Source organism: Aquarana catesbeiana, linkage group LG01 (genome assembly GCF_042186555.1).
Source record: "Aquarana catesbeiana isolate 2022-GZ linkage group LG01, ASM4218655v1, whole genome shotgun sequence".
In the NCBI taxonomy this organism is placed as follows: Eukaryota; Metazoa; Chordata; class Amphibia; order Anura; family Ranidae; genus Aquarana; species Aquarana catesbeiana.
This window is the reverse complement of record NC_133324.1, coordinates 403,312,008-403,331,632: the sequence shown is the minus strand read 5'-3', so window position 1 is coordinate 403,331,632 and position 19,625 is coordinate 403,312,008. Positions and strand designations below refer to the sequence as shown.

General features: G+C 41.2%; 1 protein-coding gene across 2 annotated transcripts in view; it reads left to right on the top strand.

Moving 5' to 3' along the window:
• RFX3 (regulatory factor X3) overlaps nucleotides 1-19,625 on the top strand; it is a 485,917-nt gene that overhangs the window by 125,178 nt on the left and 341,114 nt on the right. The window contains exon 2 of one of the 2 annotated variants that reach the window (XM_073634940.1): nucleotides 15,056-15,197. The exons of the other annotated variant lie outside the window; for it this stretch is intronic. Within the exon in view, the coding sequence (XP_073491041.1) occupies nucleotides 15,056-15,197 (142 nt within the window). The remainder of the gene's footprint in view (nucleotides 1-15,055; nucleotides 15,198-19,625) is intronic. 2 annotated transcript variants of the gene reach the window in all.

Sequence of the window (19,625 nt, the reverse complement as noted above, 5' to 3'; positions counted from 1 at the left end):
TTATTGATTAACATACGTAATAAGTTTCAGTATGCCAAACTGACCTATTACCTTTTCTCAGCTAATGGAAAGTGAGCTTCCTATTTTCATTAACAATGAGCTAATTCTTCATGTGATTTATAACGCCAGTCAAGGATAAAGGAACATTCTTGCTATTTATAATGCAAACTGATGTAAAAGATTTTGTCATGCAGAAGATATTATCATGAGTATGAGCTGCTAGAGGTTGCTTTGTCAATGTTTGTTTTAGTTAGCATAATTCCTGTAGTCCCTAATTTGTTATAAAGCAGTGTTCTTGAACATTTATTTAAGGCTGATCTCTCTAAGTAAACTAGTTTACTCACCAAATAATTTGTAAATTTGTGCAACCAGACTCTACCTCTGCCAGACAGCACAGCCAGGTATGCGGCCTTCAATGCAGTGGCAGCATGTTCCGTTTTAAGGATTTTTTTAATGTATACCCCACTGGACTAATTATAAGTCTCTAGTTTGAACCATGAAGAAACCTCAGGAAGAAATTATGTCCAATTTTTACCCCAAAGAAAATTCCACTGCAGTTTTTTTAAAATCACAATCTTCTCTGTGCAGTAGCAGTTTAGTAAAGAGCATGTCCTAGATCTGCTGACTTCATATAACTCCTTTCTATGATCTGACTTCTATGCCATCAACTAATTATTCTGGTTGTGTTAAAGTGTTACTAAACCCACAACAGTAAAATCAATCTGTATATGCAGTAAAGCATGCTTGTTATACTCACTGTGGAAAAAAGGAAAAGAAACACAGCGCCTCTAAGTGCAGTATTGGTAAACCATTTAAAGCGGAGGTTCGCTAAAAAAAAAATATTAAAAGCCAGCAGCTACAAATACTGCAGCTGCTGACTTTTAATACATGGACACTTGCCTGTCCAGGGAGCCTGCTGCCGCCGCCATCCTCGGTAAGGGAATAAGGAAGTGAAGCCGTGCGGCTTCACTTCCTGGTTCCCTACTGTGCATGCGCGAGTCGCGCTGCGCGTCCTCTTTGGTCCCTGCTGTGTCTCACAGGATACAGCGGTGGGGGAGAGCGTAGGAGCTGAAAGTGGCGTAGGTCACCGCAAGCTCCGCGGTGATCTATGCCAGGAAGTGGGAGCAAATACCTGTATTAGACAGGTATCTGCTCCCTCCTCCCCCCTGAAAGGTGCCAAATGTGACACCGGAGGGGGGGGAGGAATCCAAAAAGTGGAAGTTCCATTTTTGTGTGGAACTCCACTTTGATGATAAGTCAAAAGTGAAACTACTCACAAAGGGAGCATAAACACAAGCATGATAGTAATCCTGCAGCAAAATCCGAGGGTGGTTTTCTCCTAAACGTCCGTGGCAGGTGGATTCCAGCATTCGCAGCCTATGAGAACAGCAGGGAACACAGGGGCGATCGGTGATGAAGTCACTTCCGGGTGCAGGGTGAGAGGAGATGGCTTCATTTTTGGAGCATGCTTGCTCCTTCCTCAGGCCTGAGGAAGGAGCAAGCATGCTCCGAACAAGAAGCCACCTCCTCTCACCCTGCACCCGGAAATGACGTCATCTCCGTCGCTTCCGGGTGCAGGGTAAGAGGAGGTGGCTTCACGTTCGGAGGGGTTTATCCTCTGCATTGTGTAAAAAGACTGTTTGACTCTGTCTTTTCTGATCCTCCCCTTCTTCCACAGTCCCCAAACCATCCCCTGATAGAACGGAGCCTTGGGGACAAGCTGCACATGCTCAGTTTGGTGTATATTTCTAGAGAGTTTTTTTTTTTTTTCTTGGGAGAATGCATGTGATCAGCACAGGGCCAATCAGCACTGTCCAGACAGAGGGCCAGGGGTCCTGCTGCCTCATAGGGCAATCAGGGGAGAATGAAAACTCCTTCTACAAGCTTTGACCAGGCACTGATACAAGTCACAAGACTGCTATATACTACTGATGAGAAAAAGTATTTATCAATTTAGATTTACTAAAGTACTGTAATTGCATTACCATTTTCTGTGTATTGTGGGAGACCAAATACCCAGGGTCCTGGGCTTAGTAACGCTTTAAGCTTTGCAAGTGGAGCTCATTTGCATAGTGAAAATTAGGAAATGTATATAGCTTTTTGGATAAATATTGAGTTCTTGTTTATACTAGCATGCTCCAACCTAATGGGTCAGTCCATCCAAAAGTGGTACTTTAGTTATAGGTAGTCAAGGTGGGCTGAGTCAATCTCCTACTTTAGATGTTTTAGATGCTACAACACCCAGGTCTCTCTGCCATGATTCCTAATTTTTTTTTTTGCTGTTTACCTGGAAACTTTGTATGTTTCAGCACCTCTTGTTAGATTCTTCATAATATTAAAGTAATAAAAAATCCAACAAGGAGAGTGGAACTGTTCACAATCGCCACAGCAGTGTTGCAGACCCAAGAATTCAAGACCCTGAGTGATATTAGAAACTGTAAGATGGCTTAAAGCCTCGTTCATACTCCATATGGAAATACGTCCCCAAACACAGTGTGCATTTGGGGCCGTGCACCTGCACAGATTTCAGATTGGTAGCCGCATTTGTCTCCATGCAGCCGCTGCATTCCAGTTGACATCAATGGGCCTGCCTGCACACGGGTACATGGTACACCTGTGCATTCCTGTACATGTAAACCTGGTCCTTTATGCTTTAGTATGCCCAAAGTGAACACGACCTAACTCTCCTAAACCTACCTGAAACTGAATTATCAATTTTGAGTGGACTGAAATTTAAATCTCCTAAAGTCTTCAACAAAATATGGGATACGCAGATCCAGCTTATCTGAGTTTCCTAATAAACCCCCAGCTGACCATTCTCCCCTCTTTTTTTCCTTTTTTCTGATTTTCCTTTTTTCTGTTACTTAATCTTGATTGTACCCAATTGTCTATAGGGCCTTATATGGTTCTGTTTTTGACAATATTCTTAGGTATAAGTACAGGAATTTTCATGTTATTCCCTATCAGGGTCAGGTTCATGTTTTCTATCTTCTGATAAGGATTATTATCTTTTTTTTTCTATATCAGATTATCTACCTGAGAACATCTCAATCACGAAAATGATTTTTTATAAAGTAAATGCTGTAAACTACTTTAGTAGTGAGAAATTAACATCCTGCACTTGCATGCCTCAGATCAGTCCCAATTCCTGCAACTCCACACCTCAGATCACTGTCCCCCCCTGCAAATCTGTTTCACCACTGTACCCCCCCCCCCGCTCATCTGTCCCACCTCTGTACCCTCCTCATCTCCCCCACCACTGGAACCCCCTGCACATGTGCCCCACTGCTGTACTATCCTGTATATCTGCCCCACCATTGTACTACCCTACTCATCTGCCCCACCACTGTAGCCTCCTGCTCATCTGCCCCACCAATACACCTCCTTTCACATCTGCCCCACCGCTCTACCCCCCTGCTCTACCCCCCTGCTTTTCTGCCCTGACACTGAACCCCCCTGCTCATCTGCTCCACCACTGTAACCCCCCTGCTTTCCTGCCCCAACACTGAACCCCCCTGCTCATCTGCCTCACCACTGTACCACCCTGTTCATCTGCCCCGACAATTTACCCCCTTTCTCATCTGCCCCACCACTGTAACCCCCTGCACATCTGTCCCACCACTGTAACCCCCTGCACATCTGCCCCACCACTGTACTACCCTGCACATCTGCCCCACCTCTGTACCCCCTTCTCTTTTTCACCACTGTAACCCCCTGCTCTTCTGTCCCACTACTGTAACCCCCTGCTCTTCTGTCCCACTACTGTAACCCCCTGCTCTTCTGTCCCACTACTGTAACCCCCTGCTCTTCTGTCCCACTACTGTAACCCCCTGCTCTTCTGTCCCACCACTGAACCCCCTTTCTCATCTGCCCCATGACTGTACCTCCTGAACATCTGTCCCACGTCTTTTCTCCTCTGCCCCAACACTGAATCCCCCCTGCTCATCTTTGCCACCACTGTAACCCCCCGCTCATCTGCTCCATCACTGTACCCCCCTGCTTTTCTGTACCACTGCTGAACCCCCTTCTCATCCCTCCCACCACTGTACCTCCTGCACATCTGCCCCACCACTGTACCCCCTTGCTCTTCTGTCAAACCACTGTAACCCCCCTGCTCATCTGCCCCATCAATGTACCCCTTTTCTCATCTGCCCCACCACTGTACCTCCCTGCAGATCTGCTCCAGCGCCCTCTCCCCATGATCTTCTGTCTCACTACTGAATCACCTTCTCATCTTTCCTAACCCTGAACTAATTTGCTGCACCACTGTAACCCACTTTCTCATCTGTCCCACCAATGTACCTCCTGCAGATCTGTCTCACCTCTATACCCCCTCTATACCCCCCTGCTCTCCTGTCCCACCTCTGTTTCCCCTGCTCTCCTGCCCCACCACTGTAACCCCCTGCTCATCTGCCCCACCAATACACCTCTTTTCACATCTGCCCCACTGCTCTACCCCCCTGCTCATCTGGCCCACTGCTGAACCCCTTCTCATCTCTTCCACCACTGTACCCCCTGCCCCTCCGCTGTACCCTGCTGCTTTTCTATCCCACCTCTGAACCCCTCCTGCTCATTTTCTCCACCCCTGTAGCCTCCTGCTCATCTTCTCCACTGCTGTACCCTCTTCTCATCTATGATATACCGGATATGCAGAGTGGTGTACAGGAAGCAGAGATGAGACACATCTACCTGTCCTGGCACACTCATCCTGCTGATCCACCTCTCGCATCCAGCCCACCTGCTTGTATGTGATGTATATGTTGTCACCTACAAGTATCTGGAATGGATACGCAATGATGAGCTCAGGTCAGGAGCATTTTCTGAAAGCAGTGGGCCTGTGTACACGATCATAAGTTGGGCCCCCACAACTGAGAAAAAATGGCTGCGTGTGATTTTAATTTCACTAAATACTGGCTCTGGCTTAAAGGGACACGGAGTGCAGAGGTTCAGTAGTAAGTGACACAAAGGTTCAGGAATAATTTCAACAAAGATTGGTAGTGGCAACCAAGCGAGTCATCTTCCTCCAGATGGTGGACGGGGCTAGCAGGACTGTGATTGGCTTTAGCAGTGGCCAAGACAGTGCTCCTCCTGGAAACAGGGTCCACCCCCCCCAGCAGAACTGCACCCAATCTCTTCCCCATTACAAAATCTGATGATCGCAACTACAACAGTTAGAGAACCAAACAATGTTTCCCATCTTTTACAATGTGTGGGGGCACAGAGTCTCCCTCTCAGTGCAGATGTGGTGTGTGGAACTCTGAAATTGGAATGCATTAGTGTCTCACTGACACTTCCCTGTGCTGTTCTGCTGATGAGGAGGGAGTAGAGTGCCGGCAAAAGAGGCTTGGCGTGACATTATCTTTGTTTTTTCTCTATGGAATTATGCCTTTGCTATAACCACAACCCATGAACAGGCTATTGTTTAAATGGTATATTTGTTACTGTCAGATCTTTTTCAGTAAAACTATTGCAATATAAATCTCCTAAACCCTAACCTTAATCCTAGCCGTTAAAGTGGTTGTAAACCCTTCCATATACCCAGTGAATTGACTGACTTCAGGTGATACACAGAGATGAAACAAATCTTCCTACATAAGTTGTACCTGTTATCTGCAGTCTTCTCTACATCTGTTCATATTCCAAAATTTATACAGCTTTCTGACTATTCAGAAAAAAGAGGGTGAAAAGCTGAAGTCACACTCCATAGAGCTCAGTGATGGGAGCTCTGAGAGCTGATTAGAGGGAAGGGACACCCCCCCTCACACAGCACACAGGAATGCAGCTGCAGCTATCAATCAGCTGGAGGTCCCTGCCCTGTCACCTTTGTTATCTTGGTGTCATGAAAACTTGTCAGAAGTGATTCATGCAAAGCAGAGGAACAAAGCAAACAGAAATGAAACTTAGTGCCCTTAATTGAGACGCACTATAAAAGGATAGGCTTTTTCATATTTCATGTCTGAGGTTTACAACCACTTTAACACTAATGTAACATTTGAATAATTCCTACCCCAAAATAAACCCTGAAGCAGATTAATTAGTGACTCCAAAAGATAAAAATAACCCCTCTTCGGGCACTGAAAACGAATGATCTGTTACAATTATCCCATAATGTGTAAAAACGTTTCCCAACCATTTCCTTGTTTTGTTTTATTTTATTTATTTACTGCTAAAATATGTTTCTTATTTCTTCTAATATAACATTGATTTGCTGAAAAGTCCAAATTGTTAATATGAGATTACTTCAACAATCATCATGTACACGGGACGTTTTTACAACCTCTCCTGCACGATTTAACTTGACAGATAGTAACCCACTGTTAAAACGTCCGTTGTGCCGTGTTTACATGCCGCGTTTAGCAGCATTTTGGCGCATTTGCGTTTAAAAGCGTTTAAAATATATATATTTTTTAAATAGCCAAAAATGAAAAACACCTGTAAACGAAACGCGGCTAAACGTGAGTTGCCGCGTTTAGAAGCGTTTGGTGCTTGAAATGACTCTAAACTCGACGTCTGAACCCATTTTTTTGCGTTCCAAAAAAAGCCTCTAAACTCAACTGCCTAAAAAGGACTATAAACAACCCTGTGCACATGTACTGATAAGATAACGGAGGAGAGTTCATGAGCAGTTGAAAAAAATGCACAACTGCTCCTAAATGTCCGTTTAGCAGCAGCAGTGTACATGAGGCCTAAAGAACTTCAACCACTGGTTGACAACCTGCATTAGAAAGCTTGTAGTAGTGTCAAGAGCCATAATAATCCTAATATGCATACTTTGTTATAAGAAAGACAATATAAAGAACACAATTCAAGTGCAAAAGAAAGCAGGTACTAAGATGACCACAATCTAACCTGACATATATTAATTTTTTATAAAGATGGTAAGCAATACCTATTTAAAATGGAGAACTTTTATAAACTAATAGGTAATTGTATTTTGGATACATTTGGAAGTTACATCACTAATATGAAATGGTACATGCTTTAATTCTGTTTAGCAAAATGACTGCTAAAAATACAGACTTTAAAGTGTATCTTAGAGAATGAGCAGAACACTGTGATTTTGCACGTCCTAAGAGAGCAGTGGCGTTTGACAGATAAGTGAGATAAGTGTATTATTAGAATGGTTAAATATGACCATCTGCACAGTTCACATTTTTCCTTTGGCAGAAAAAAAACAGCTGTAAGGTGGTAATTTATATTTCAGGCTTAAAGCATTCATGAACAAGGTGGGTCACGGTCACCTAATATCAAGACAATTTTTTTGCAGTTCTATAGATGTATTTATTTATTTATTTATTTTTTTGGGGGGAGCTGTGTGGTCCATCTTGATATTTCTTTTTACAGCTTAAATATTGTAACAGATCACCTTTCTTACGAAAGGATTATTGCAGCTTCTTTCATTCAGCCAAGTGCTTTAAAACCCTTATGCACTGAGGCTGATTTACTAAAGGAGTTGAGAATGTTCACATAAAATTGTGTGATAATTCACTTAATTATCCAGTAATTTAAAAAAGTCCTGTTTAGGATCATCTATGTCAAGGGTAGGCAATCCCGGCCCTCCAGCTGTTTTGAAACTACAAGTCCCATGAGACATTGCAAGACCCTGACAATCACAGGCATGACTCCTAGAGGCAGAGGCATGATGGGATTTGTAGTTTCACCACAGCTGGCGGGCCGAGGTTGCCTACCCCTGATCTATGTGATGCACACTTTGTTGTATTAACCTCCTCTTTGACATTACGTTTTTGCTCTTATTCAACTATGTGTTAAACCTTGTCAAACTCAATAAAAAATATTAACTCAAAAAGCCCTGTTTAGCTAGTTTCCCCTTTCCGAGTGCCTCCATAGCAAGTGGCTTGCTGTAGGAGCACTCATGCATGCTTACTGCCAAGTCCCACTCTGTGTGTTCATAAGACAAGAATGCATGAAGGTAAATAACCTTCAGCCTTTAGAACCACTTCAAGTAATAGAATGTAGCTTATATACTAAAAGTTAAATTTAAGGATTTGATGTTGAAGTTCTAGTGGTTAACCCTTTTCCTTCCCTTTAACAGGATTTGTATGCCCAGAGAGGTGTGTGTGTGTGTGTGGGGGGGTATTGGGGTTGAGAAGAACTGCCCAATCATGTATCACTGTGATTAGCTGTCCCTAGTCCCACCGACTCCTGATCACTACTAGAAACCGGGAGCTGTTGAATGTCTACTCGATCACTGTGCTGAGTGTGCTTTCAGCATAGAAACCTCAGGAGCTTATGGACGCATTTCTGCAGTGTGTGGGCATTAAAGCCCACCCTCTTTGTCACCATACATGTGCGTTATGTGGGCGGCAAGAGTTTAATAATTGTCAAGGCATTATTTAATAGGTTAAGTATTGACTTAAAGTGCATAAAAGTTGTCACAGGAAGTGGAGATGAGGGGAAACCTTCCAATGGAGAAACCTGTTCTAAAGGAAATATTCTCATTTTGGAAAGATCTCAGACAGACAAAAAACAGGGGTGTTAAAAAAAAACAAAAAACATTCTACTGTATCCAAAACTAAAAACACAAGCAAGTGTAGCTAATAAGGATATGGTGGGAAGGCACTAATGGAATCAAAGAAGTTCCCAACTAATGAATGTTATACTTGCTTGCTAGGTCCCAAGTCCTACTCCATAGAAGCCATGATAACACAATGCTGATGCCAAAAAGCCTAAAACAGCGTTTTCTTTGGAATAAGTATAATATATTATAAAATATAATATTAGCCTATATTTGCACTATATACCGGCTCTTCTGGATATGCATTTTGCCATTGGGTTGTAAACGAATGATATGCATGGCTGCACCCACTTTACTGAAATGTAGAATAAGCAATCCTCTTATTTTTAGAATACATGATGGAATAAGACATGTGGATACCTTTTTGTTCTAAGAGGGCTTTATTGGGCTACAAAACTAAGGGGTTGATTTACTAAAGGCAAATAGACTGTGCACTTTGCAAGGTGCAGTTGCTCCAGAGTTTAGAAATGAGGTAAACTTCACTTTGCAAAGACTACCCAATCGCGTGCAAGAAAAAAAAATGCATTTTTGCTTGCACGTGATTGGATGATGGAAGTCAGCAGAGCTTCTACTTATTTACTAAGCTCTGGAGCAACTGCTCTTGCAGAGTGCAGCTGCACTTTGCAAAGTGCACAGACCATTTGCCTTTAGTAAACCAACCCCTAAGTGTTAGGGAAAGGTTTTCAGGATAGATCAGAGGCTACATATACTTGAGAAAAGTTTGTTCATTTTAGTTTGTTTTCAGCACTCCAAATACTGTTCAAACCATGGGAAAAACTGTTGTATAGTTCTTAAACTTCTCAGTTGTAAGTCATGCCGGTTGGCAGGGAAAGGCCCATCCCCAGCACAGGGAAAAGTTTCATTCTAACCAGCCTGATAACTCTGCAGTGACAACTCTGGATGTTTGTAAAGAAATCCCTTCTAAAGTGGATTGGGTTTTAAAGTTTACTGTTTTAAAGTCAACTTTTAAAGGAGTGACCGCACCTCTGAATCACATTATATGAAACCTGGACTGAATGGGTGTTTTCACCTTCAAATACAAGCCCCCTTCCACCTTCCCTGCATTCCTATTGACACATCACAATAATGACCTGCCAAACTGGCCAATAAAGGTGTATAGAAAGCAGCAGGAAAACTGACACTACAAAGAAGTATTGAAGCTTTGCAGAGTTAAACAGCCATTGATTCTGGGGTAGTGGGGAGGATTTACAGACTTCTGAAGTGTCTAAACCTCTTGTATTCAGCAGTGTAACCCCGCTGTTGAAGAATTCCTACAATTCCTGTGTTTTTAATGAACTGCAAGAGAGAGATTTTATGACAGCCACAGTGTACTGAACAGAAAGCCTTCATATTGCATTGAACGTTACAGAAAATGAAACCAACTGTAGATTGAAAAGAAAAGTTTATATCATTGAATGCAGCCAGAGGAAGACTGTGCAACCTTGACTATGAAATATAGTGATTTTTGCACTGATTGTATCCTTATTAACTGATCCATAAAAGACTAAACAGCTGAGGCTTCAGTTTTGACTATTGATTTTTGGACGAATTGAAGACATCTTTGGACTGAACACCAGGCAAAAACAGATTCTCTTTGGTGCACTTGAGGGAGAAGTAAAAGGATAGGCCACACACCATCCAGAGCACTCCGGAGAACCGAGAACTTTGGTAAGTGGACTATACATGAGGGCCTAGACCAGTGGTTCTCAACCTCCCTAGTGTCGTGACCCCTTGGTAAAATTTCCCAAGTTGTGGGGACCCCTAACAGTAAAATTATTTTCGTAGCATGGGTTTTCAGCACCCAAGGCAAGACAAGTAATTTGCGCTCCTATCCCACGGACATTTAGCACTCCCTGAGTCCCTTCCACTCGTACAGTATTAAAACCCCTTATGGTACATTTTAGGATGTACCACTTTCTTTGTTCTCCTTTTATCTCTCTCTATCCTAATTTCTTGTTTTTTTCTCCATCCCTCTCTCTAGCCATATTTTTTTTGCTTTTTCTCGTATTCTTTCTCTCCCTTTTTCTTTGTTCCTTCCCCTCTTTTCCTCTCCCTTCCATGTATTCTCTATTTTTATTCCTTCTCTTACTCCTTGGTGGGGATGGGATGAGTGCTGGCAGGGAGTTGGGATGAGTGGCAGTGCTGGCAAGAAGTTGGGATGAGTGGCAGTGTTCTGATCAGCCAACTTAGGTGCTCTTGATGAAGGTCATCTGCTGATCTGAGAACTGTAGTGGGGACTTTTAATGGCAACTATAATCACAGGTAGTGTTACTCACTGTGTCCTCCGACTTTGTGGTGTCTCATAGCAGTGACACCTATGCCGAAATCAGGAGATAGGGTCTCCTCCAGCCTCTTCCACTTCACATTCCTCACCAGTCAGCTGACCTCTAGTCTCTGCCCCCCAACCATGCCGTGAACTGAATGGATTTCTGCAAAGAGGCTGAGTGGGCGGCCGCAGGCTCCAGGAACAGCCCTACTGAGCGGCTGCGAAAAGGCTGGAAGAGAAGCAAAGGTTTTCGGGAATAGCCCAGGATTCGGTGACCCCTGGCAAATAGTCATTCGACCCCCAGGTTGAGAACCACTGGCCTAGACCACAAAGCGTTCTTTGACCTTCCTGTCATAGGGGGTCAATAATATTTGGTGAGTTTGCACTCTTCTCATACGTGGTGATACTATCCAATGTGCATATATAGTGAAGAGGAGTTATGAGGATTAAGACTTGGAAAGTCTGGTGTGGGGACACTTATTGGATGATATCTGTGGACACGCAATACATGTGGACTATTTGCATATATAGTGCACAATTTTTTTTTGTATGTTAAGCGCCTTATGCCGCGTACACACGAGTGGACTTTTCGACGGACTAGGTCCGACAGTCTTTCTGACGGACTTTCGGCGGAATTTCCTAATGAACGGACTTGCCTACACACGATTACACCAAAGTCCGATGGATTCGTACGTGATGACGTACGACCGGACTAAAATAAGGAAGTTTATAGCCAGTAGCCAATAGCTGCCCTCGGTTTTAGTCCGTCGGACTAGCATACAGACGAGCGGATTTTTCGACCAGACTCGAGTCCGTCAGAAGATTTGAAACATGTTTTATTTCTAGGTCCGTCGGACTTTTGGGGAAAAAAAAGTCTGCTGGAGCCCACACACAATCGAATTGTCCGACGGAGTCCGGTCCGCCGGACCAAGTCTGCCGAAAAGTCTGCTTGTGTGTACGCGTCATTACTTTTTTTTGCGTTTTTCAGATCACAAGTGTTCACTAGGGCACCTAATTGCGCAGCTACACCATTCATTAGTTTTTTGTTTTTTGGGGGGAAATTTTAAGGATAATATGGCAATAGTTCACAAGTGCGCCTTCCTTTTTTTCTTTTTTTTTTTAAATATTTTTTCAGCAACAACAGCAAATAAGGTGGGCTGCATATAGTAGACAGTTTTGCTATGATTTTATTTATTTTGTATTCTCTTTTTACCTGTAAAGGATAAGCATAAATGTGTTCTAAGTACCATTCATATAACAGTTACAGAATGTAAGAAGTTAGGCTGACCACACAGTTTTTATTTTTCGTTCACCCTTCTGGCTAAACAGATTACTCCATCCATACAAACTAGGTGGATGGAGGAATCCCCCCCCACTGATACGTTGTATTCCGAAAGCAGCACCTGCTGATTTTCTGAAAGTTTTCCCTTCAACAGAGGTTATTTAAATAATCGACGTCTGTCAAGCTGGCGAAGGCCACAAACTGATCAAAATTTGAAAATTTAGATCAGTGTTTTGCCAGCTTTATTGTATTTGAGATTAACATGGACCTTCCATTGGAAGCTAACTCCTAATTATTATGTAGCTGAGTACAATAAAGCATTGCTATAATGTTATTCTTCTGGTTAGGTTCATACTCTTCATTTTAGACTCTCCTGGAGGCATTGTTTTTTTACTTGTATATGAGCCCAGGGAAAGCCTTGATGTCTGCATTCAGTGCTGTCATTGTCTCTTAAAGCGGGGGTCCACCTATCTATCGTTTCTTTTTTTTGGAGTTCATTCACAAACTTTTCTTCTCATGATTATCTACTCACATGTTCTGTGTAATAAGTCCGCCTGTGTCCGATTTTGTTGTAAAGAATAACTTATAAAATTCACTGAAGGCGGTTTCCATCTTCATTGTGGGCATTTGAAGCCCACAAGCATGTATTTCCTGGATGCAGTGAATGCTGTGCTCCCAGCATTCACCGAGATGTTGTGATGACGCTGTTGCATAATGCATGCTGGGAAGCCTGAGACTAGCTCCCAGGGGACTATGGGAGGTCTGGGAGAGGCTAGAAACACGCCTACTCCCATGGGAGGAAAACCAGGAAGTGCTAAGAAGATTAGAAAATAAAAGGTAATTACGGCGATTTAAATTTTTTTACACAGCATGTCAGCATCTAGGCAAGGAAGAGAATACATAGAGATAATGTTCAAAATTTGGGTGGAACCCCGCTTTAAGTCCAACGTATGAAGTCTTCAATGTGCATACATGCCAGCTATACATAGATCCCTGTTTTTCCTCTTTCTGTACTCCTTTTGCTGTACTAGTGAATGCCAGCAGACATGATGTCATGTGCCCAAGCCATGTGTACTCTTTTAGGTTTGCTAATATAAGTCTACCTTGATAGTTTTGCAAATGGGTATATGTCTGAAATGTCCAATGAAGTGGGTGGAGTTATTATTAATATTCAGGATTTATACCATGCCAACAGTTTGTGCAAAAATTTACAAAACGGAGGGAAACAGTAGAGTTACAAAACAATTCATATAAGAGGGATCAGTGGTCCCTGTTCTTGAGAGTTTACAACCTAAAAAGGAGGGTCATGTCATCATCACAAAATGCAAGTGATTGCTCATTTGTTTCCCCCCTAATACTTACAAAACTATAACTTAATTGTTTGCAACTTTTAAAAAAGTTTGATTGTTCGTATTTATTGTAGGGTCCATTTTAAAGCAGAGTTGAGCCTAGGTTAAAGACATTAAACTATTTATATATTGACCTTATAGGCCAGTTGCATACGGGTGTAATCATTTGCTGATGTTTACTCAGGAACTTGTTGACAGAAAGTCTGTAAGTAAAAAAGACTGTGTAAAGGCCTGAGTAATGTTGAGTATAGGCAAGTGAAGGTGAGTAAGCGTATAGATGAGTAAAATTGTTCTTCATTGCCAGTGTTGTAATATACTCATTTGTACTCACCTACACATGCTTATAGATGAATAAACATGCGTATGCGAGTAAATGACTGCACACAAATGTTAAATGTTCTATTTTTGTTTTACTGCTCTGTACTCATCGCTGAATTACTGATCTTTGATCATGGTTCCATAGACAACAATGCATCTCATTTCAAATCAGTAAAAAAGGCAGCTTTGGGGAAATTCACCCCTAAAGTTCAGAACTGAAACAGTGAATTCATTCTAGTCCTTTCACCCACTCTGCTCTCCTCCTCTTTCTGAGCACCTGCTCTGGGTTTATATTGGAGGTTGGAAAGCTGGCAGGCTGCCAAGCCTATTCTAGGAGGGGGAGCAGAATAAATTGAGCTGCTGAAATGGAACTGGGAGTACTTAATGCTGTAAATGTTGAGGATGACGCTGCAGCTTAAGGTCCATGTGTTTTAAAGCTTTTTAACTACATGTTAAGCATATGTTAATATTTGAGTATCTATAGCTTGGCCACAGTTCTGCTTTGAAGCAGGATATCAAGTACTGATATTTTGAACACACAGATGACTGTGCAGTAAACCAATCCTCGAATATGGTGGTTGAACTACTAAAGCCTATGGCAATATATCTATATCTAAATCTATCAATATTTGCATTTGCAAAGCGGCATGGGCTGCGGTCTAGGGCAGCATGGCTTCCAGGGGCAGCACTTAACCAACCACACATACAGAAATACATTCCTGTACATAATAAAGGGTGCCTGCCTACCAGTGGCATCTAGATGGGTTCCATCATTACCATCCATGCACAACTTGTGAATTTTTATTAGTGGAATAGTGTACTGTATATTTACAGTTCTCTCATTCTGGGTTTAATGTCTCAACCAAGTTACGAGGGTGACAGTTGTCATTCTCTTTTAGTGGTTGGTTCTATGCGTACTGATGCGCTGTGCACAGACTGTCTCTTTGGCCTTTCTGCCCCCAGTTTCAGCATGACTCGTGCATTTATAATGACTGATCTTGTGTGATACCAGGGCTATCCAGTTGGGGTAATGTGGGGGGATACTATATATTTAACGCAGGGGTCAGGAAGTACAAACCTACTTAGTAGTTAACTCGCTTACAGAGTCCTATCATTTAACCGACCTACTGGTGGATGCGTAAGTATTTTCTTATTATTTCTGTCTGTTGCACTGTTTAAACGTGCCTGTAGATTTGTTGTTGTTGTTAGAAACATTTCTAGTTTTGCAAATATGTATGAAATGTCTGATGTGTTTGCGTGATGCCATTAGTGACCCCTCTTCCATACAACTCTGGCACTTTTAGATGCGGCTGAAAAACAATCTAGATGAAGTTACTGCAGCAGGAACATGCCAAGACCATGCCATCGAGACTCACAGAAACTGGATGCAGCATGGAGGTGACATGTTCATTTTGAGGAAAGGGTTGGAAGGATGTGAAATGGGGAGTAAGTGTTTATTGTATAGTTGGCAATTCTTGTAAACCCAATCCACTAGGAAAGTGATAAGGTCCATAAAGCATAGAATGTATTTAATCATCGTCTTTATTAAAATATGTAAAGTCGGTGTAAAAAGCCATATAAGGCTGTTAAATAATTGAACACTGCTATCAAAGACAAACCTGTTAGGGGGTGGATTACAGGTACCCGAACCACCCTTTTAGACTCCATTTACTGTTGTCAAGCATTCCCTTTTGTAGGCCTTTTCAAGAGCAGGACATTTAAACATGTCATTCTGTATATTGTATATTAGGTATCGGCATGATGTGAATTAATAAATGTCCAAGTTGAAATGTAACTGTGCTTGCTCCAATCCCTAATACCTTTATTGAAACCAGTAGAAATGCATTTTTTATCAGAATACTATATTTTAAAATTTAGCAGTACAGTAAAACCTTGGATTGAGAGTAACTTTTGGTTTGAGAGCGTTTTGCAAGACAAGCTAATTTTTTAAATACATTTTGACTTGATAAACAAGCGATGTCTTGATATAAGAGTAGCGTCATGTCACAACTCAGTATAAAAGACAAGAGAGGCTCCTCTAAGTGTAGAAATATGATTACATTTAATGAAGGTACAACATTTAGCAATTCTCATTGTTGATCATTAAAAGAGGAACATCTAAGTATGCAGGCATCCGGAGTAAAGCTGTCCACATAGACCATCCTCCTCACCGCTATTCATGTCCCTTCCACGCTGCACTCCACGAGCGGTTCAAGCCTCGCTTTCAGATCACTCTACTGCAGGATAGTCTTCCTGGTCATGATTGCAGACTGACAGCTGTGAAAGCCAGTGGTGCGGGGGATGGTCTATGTGGACAGCTTTACCCCAGATGCCTGTATACTTAGATGTGCCTGTTTTAATCAGCAATCATGTGACTTGCTAAATGTTGTACCTTCATTAAATGTAACCATATTCCTACACGTAGAGGCGCCTCTCTTCTCTTTTATACTCTGTAGCTCCTGCTGGTTTTTGCTTCTAATCCCCTTGTTGAGGCTTCCATTTGTGGATGGACATTTTATGGTTACACAACCTATAACATTGCTATAATCTTTTTATATGGACTATAAACTTGAAGGACATATGAATAAATGGTTGTGGAACAAATCATTTGAGTTTCCATTATTTCTTATGGGGAAATTTGCTTTGATATAAGAGTGCTTTGGATTACAAGCAGGTTTCCAGAACAAATTATGCTCTCAATCTAAGGTTTTACTGTATTTGTAAGAAAATAAGTTGGCCAAATATACAAGCAGAACACAAGAATCCGATTCCAATAAACATAACTGCTCGTTGGATAAGATAGATACAGGGAGTTTAGTCAGACCTCTGTGTAGTGCAGTTTTAATTAGAAATGATAGAAGGGTTTGGCGCTGTTCCTATTTAGTTTCCTACCTCCATATAGGTTACTAGATTAAAATAAATTCTTAGGTGCACCATGCATATATCAAATATTAAATACAAATTAACAATATGAATTCCCAAGTATACCGTGCATGTGTCAATTAAATATTCTGTTGCAATATTGTGCAATCATAGGTGATACATAGACATAACTTAAATGCTTACATAGTAATATTGCTAGGGAGGGAAGAAAGGGGGGGGAGGGGGGGGGGGGAGGAGGAAAGGGGGGGGGGAAGGGAGAAGGGAGTGAGATAGGGAGGTGGGGAGGGGTGTAGGAAATCTGTTCCTAAGGAAAATTACAATAACAAAATAAAGTGCAAATGTGCTGGTGCAATCCAAAAGGCAACAGTGACAAGATAAAAGTGCAAACGTGCTTCAAAATTCTTTAGTAAGTCTCTTGTGTCATATTCTTGTGCTGTGGTGATAATCCTTCACTTATAATATCTCTTTGCTCTAAAAGTGCAGCCACTCACCAGATCACTTCACCCCTGCGGGGGTAGTAGGCAGTTACAGTTTTATCGCCACTGTACAGCGATCGCTGGCGGGCTCAGGATCGTGGTATATCATATATAAAAAGAGAGGGAGTGCCCATAGCGTAAAATTGCTTTAAAAAAGTTTTATTACACAAAATGAAAGGGTACTCACACTTTTACGGTAAAAATCAAGCGAAATGGTAAAAACGTCAAAACCGTCATTAATATCCTTCAGCGCTGGTACAGGAGGTGATGTTTGGGAAGCACAGATTAGGCCACGCCCTACGCGTTTCGTCGTTAGGACGTCTACGGGAGCGTGACCTGTGTTGTGTCTTCCCATCCTTATATAGTGTGTGTGGTGTCCCCTTGTTAAATTTTCAATTGGCATCCATTTTCCCGCGGACCGGAAGTTCGTCCGCGGCCATTTTGTTTGTATTTTGCAGACAGAAGTCCGACTTCCTGTGTTAATAGCAGTGGGACTACTGGTGGCCATTTTGCCTGAGCTATTTTTAGACAGTAGTTCAAGTTACCTGTCTCTGTGTATTTGTATTGCATAGTCCGGCGGCCATTTTGCCTGTGTTTTTGTGGACAATGGAGACCGGCGGCCATTTTGCCTATGTTTTTGTGGACAATGGAGACCGTAAACAATTCTCCCCATTGTTTGTATTGCATAGTCCGGCGGCCATTTTGCCTGTGTTTTTGTGGACAATGGAGACCGTAAATAGATCTCCCTATTGATGAGACCGGCGGCCATTTTGCCTATGTTTTTGTGGACAATGGAGACCGTAAACAATTCTCCCCATTGTTTGTATTGCATAGTCCGGCGGCCATTTTGCCTGTGTTTTTGTGGACAATGGAGACCGTAAATAGATCTCCCTATTGATGAGACCGGCGGCCATTTTGCCTATGTTTTTGTGGACAATGGAGACCGTAAACAATTCTCCCCATTGTTTGTATTGCATAGTCCGGCGGCCATTTTGCCTGTGTTTTTGTGGACAATGGAGACCGTAAATAGATCTCCCTATTGGTGTCAACTGCAGATATATGGTGTTAAATCTATCACACACTATAAAAGGGTTATTGTACATTAATCGGCTTGCTTTATATGACGCTAAAAATCATACTAAATTCAAAATTATTTAAAACCCATAAGAAATACATAAAGAAACATAAAGAATACATAAAAATCAATGCAAGTAAAAATTAAAATTAAAATTAAAATCATGAGGAGCACATAGAGGATCATGAGGAATACTTAAATGGGAGCTTACTAAATACATATCGTTCTTAAATTAAAATAAATAAAATAAATTGGAAAAAAATTAATTAAATAAATAAAACTTAACTTCATATATTATATGGCATTTTTTGTGTATCTGAAGAGAGGGGGAACATATTTTTATTTTTAAGGGGGCTTGTTGTATATATTAATCTTTTAGGGTGTCCACATTTATACATTATATATCCTTATTTTTAAGAGTAATTAAGCCATTTTATACTAGTATATATATATTTTTATACTGTCTTTTATATATTTTTATACTGTCTTTTATAATATTTTTTATAATTTTTTACATATATCTTCTTCATATAGTCCATGTATGGGACATAATATCCAGAAAGAAATGCTAAATATAAAAAAATCTAAGATTCCTTTCTCACGTACGCACTATAGAAGTAATTACTCTTAAAAATAAGGATATATAATGTATAAATGTGGACACCCTAAAAGATTAATATATACAACAAGCCCCCTTAAAAATAAAAATATGTTCCCCCTCTCTTCAGATACACAAAAAATGCCATATAATATATGAAGTTAAGTTTTATTTATTTAATTAATTTTTTTCCAATTTATTTTATTTATTTTAATTTAAGAACGATATGTATTTAGTAAGCTCCCATTTAAGTATTCCTCATGATCCTCTATGTGCTCCTCATGATTTTAATTTTAATTTTAATTTTTACTTGCATTGATTTTTATGTATTCTTTATGTTTCTTTATGTATTTCTTATGGGTTTTAAATAATTTTGAATTTAGTATGATTTTTAGCGTCATATAAAGCAAGCCGATTAATGTACAATAACCCTTTTATAGTGTGTGATAGATTTAACACCATATATCTGCAGTTGACACCAATAGGGAGATCTATTTACGGTCTCCATTGTCCACAAAAACACAGGCAAAATGGCCGCCGGACTATGCAATACAAACAATGGGGAGAATTGTTTACGGTCTCCATTGTCCACAAAAACATAGGCAAAATGGCCGCCGGTCTCATCAATAGGGAGATCTATTTACGGTCTCCATTGTCCACAAAAACACAGGCAAAATGGCCGCCGGACTATGCAATACAAACAATGGGGAGAATTGTTTACGGTCTCCATTGTCCACAAAAACATAGGCAAAATGGCCGCCGGTCTCATCAATAGGGAGATCTATTTACGGTCTCCATTGTCCACAAAAACACAGGCAAAATGGCCGCCGGACTATGCAATA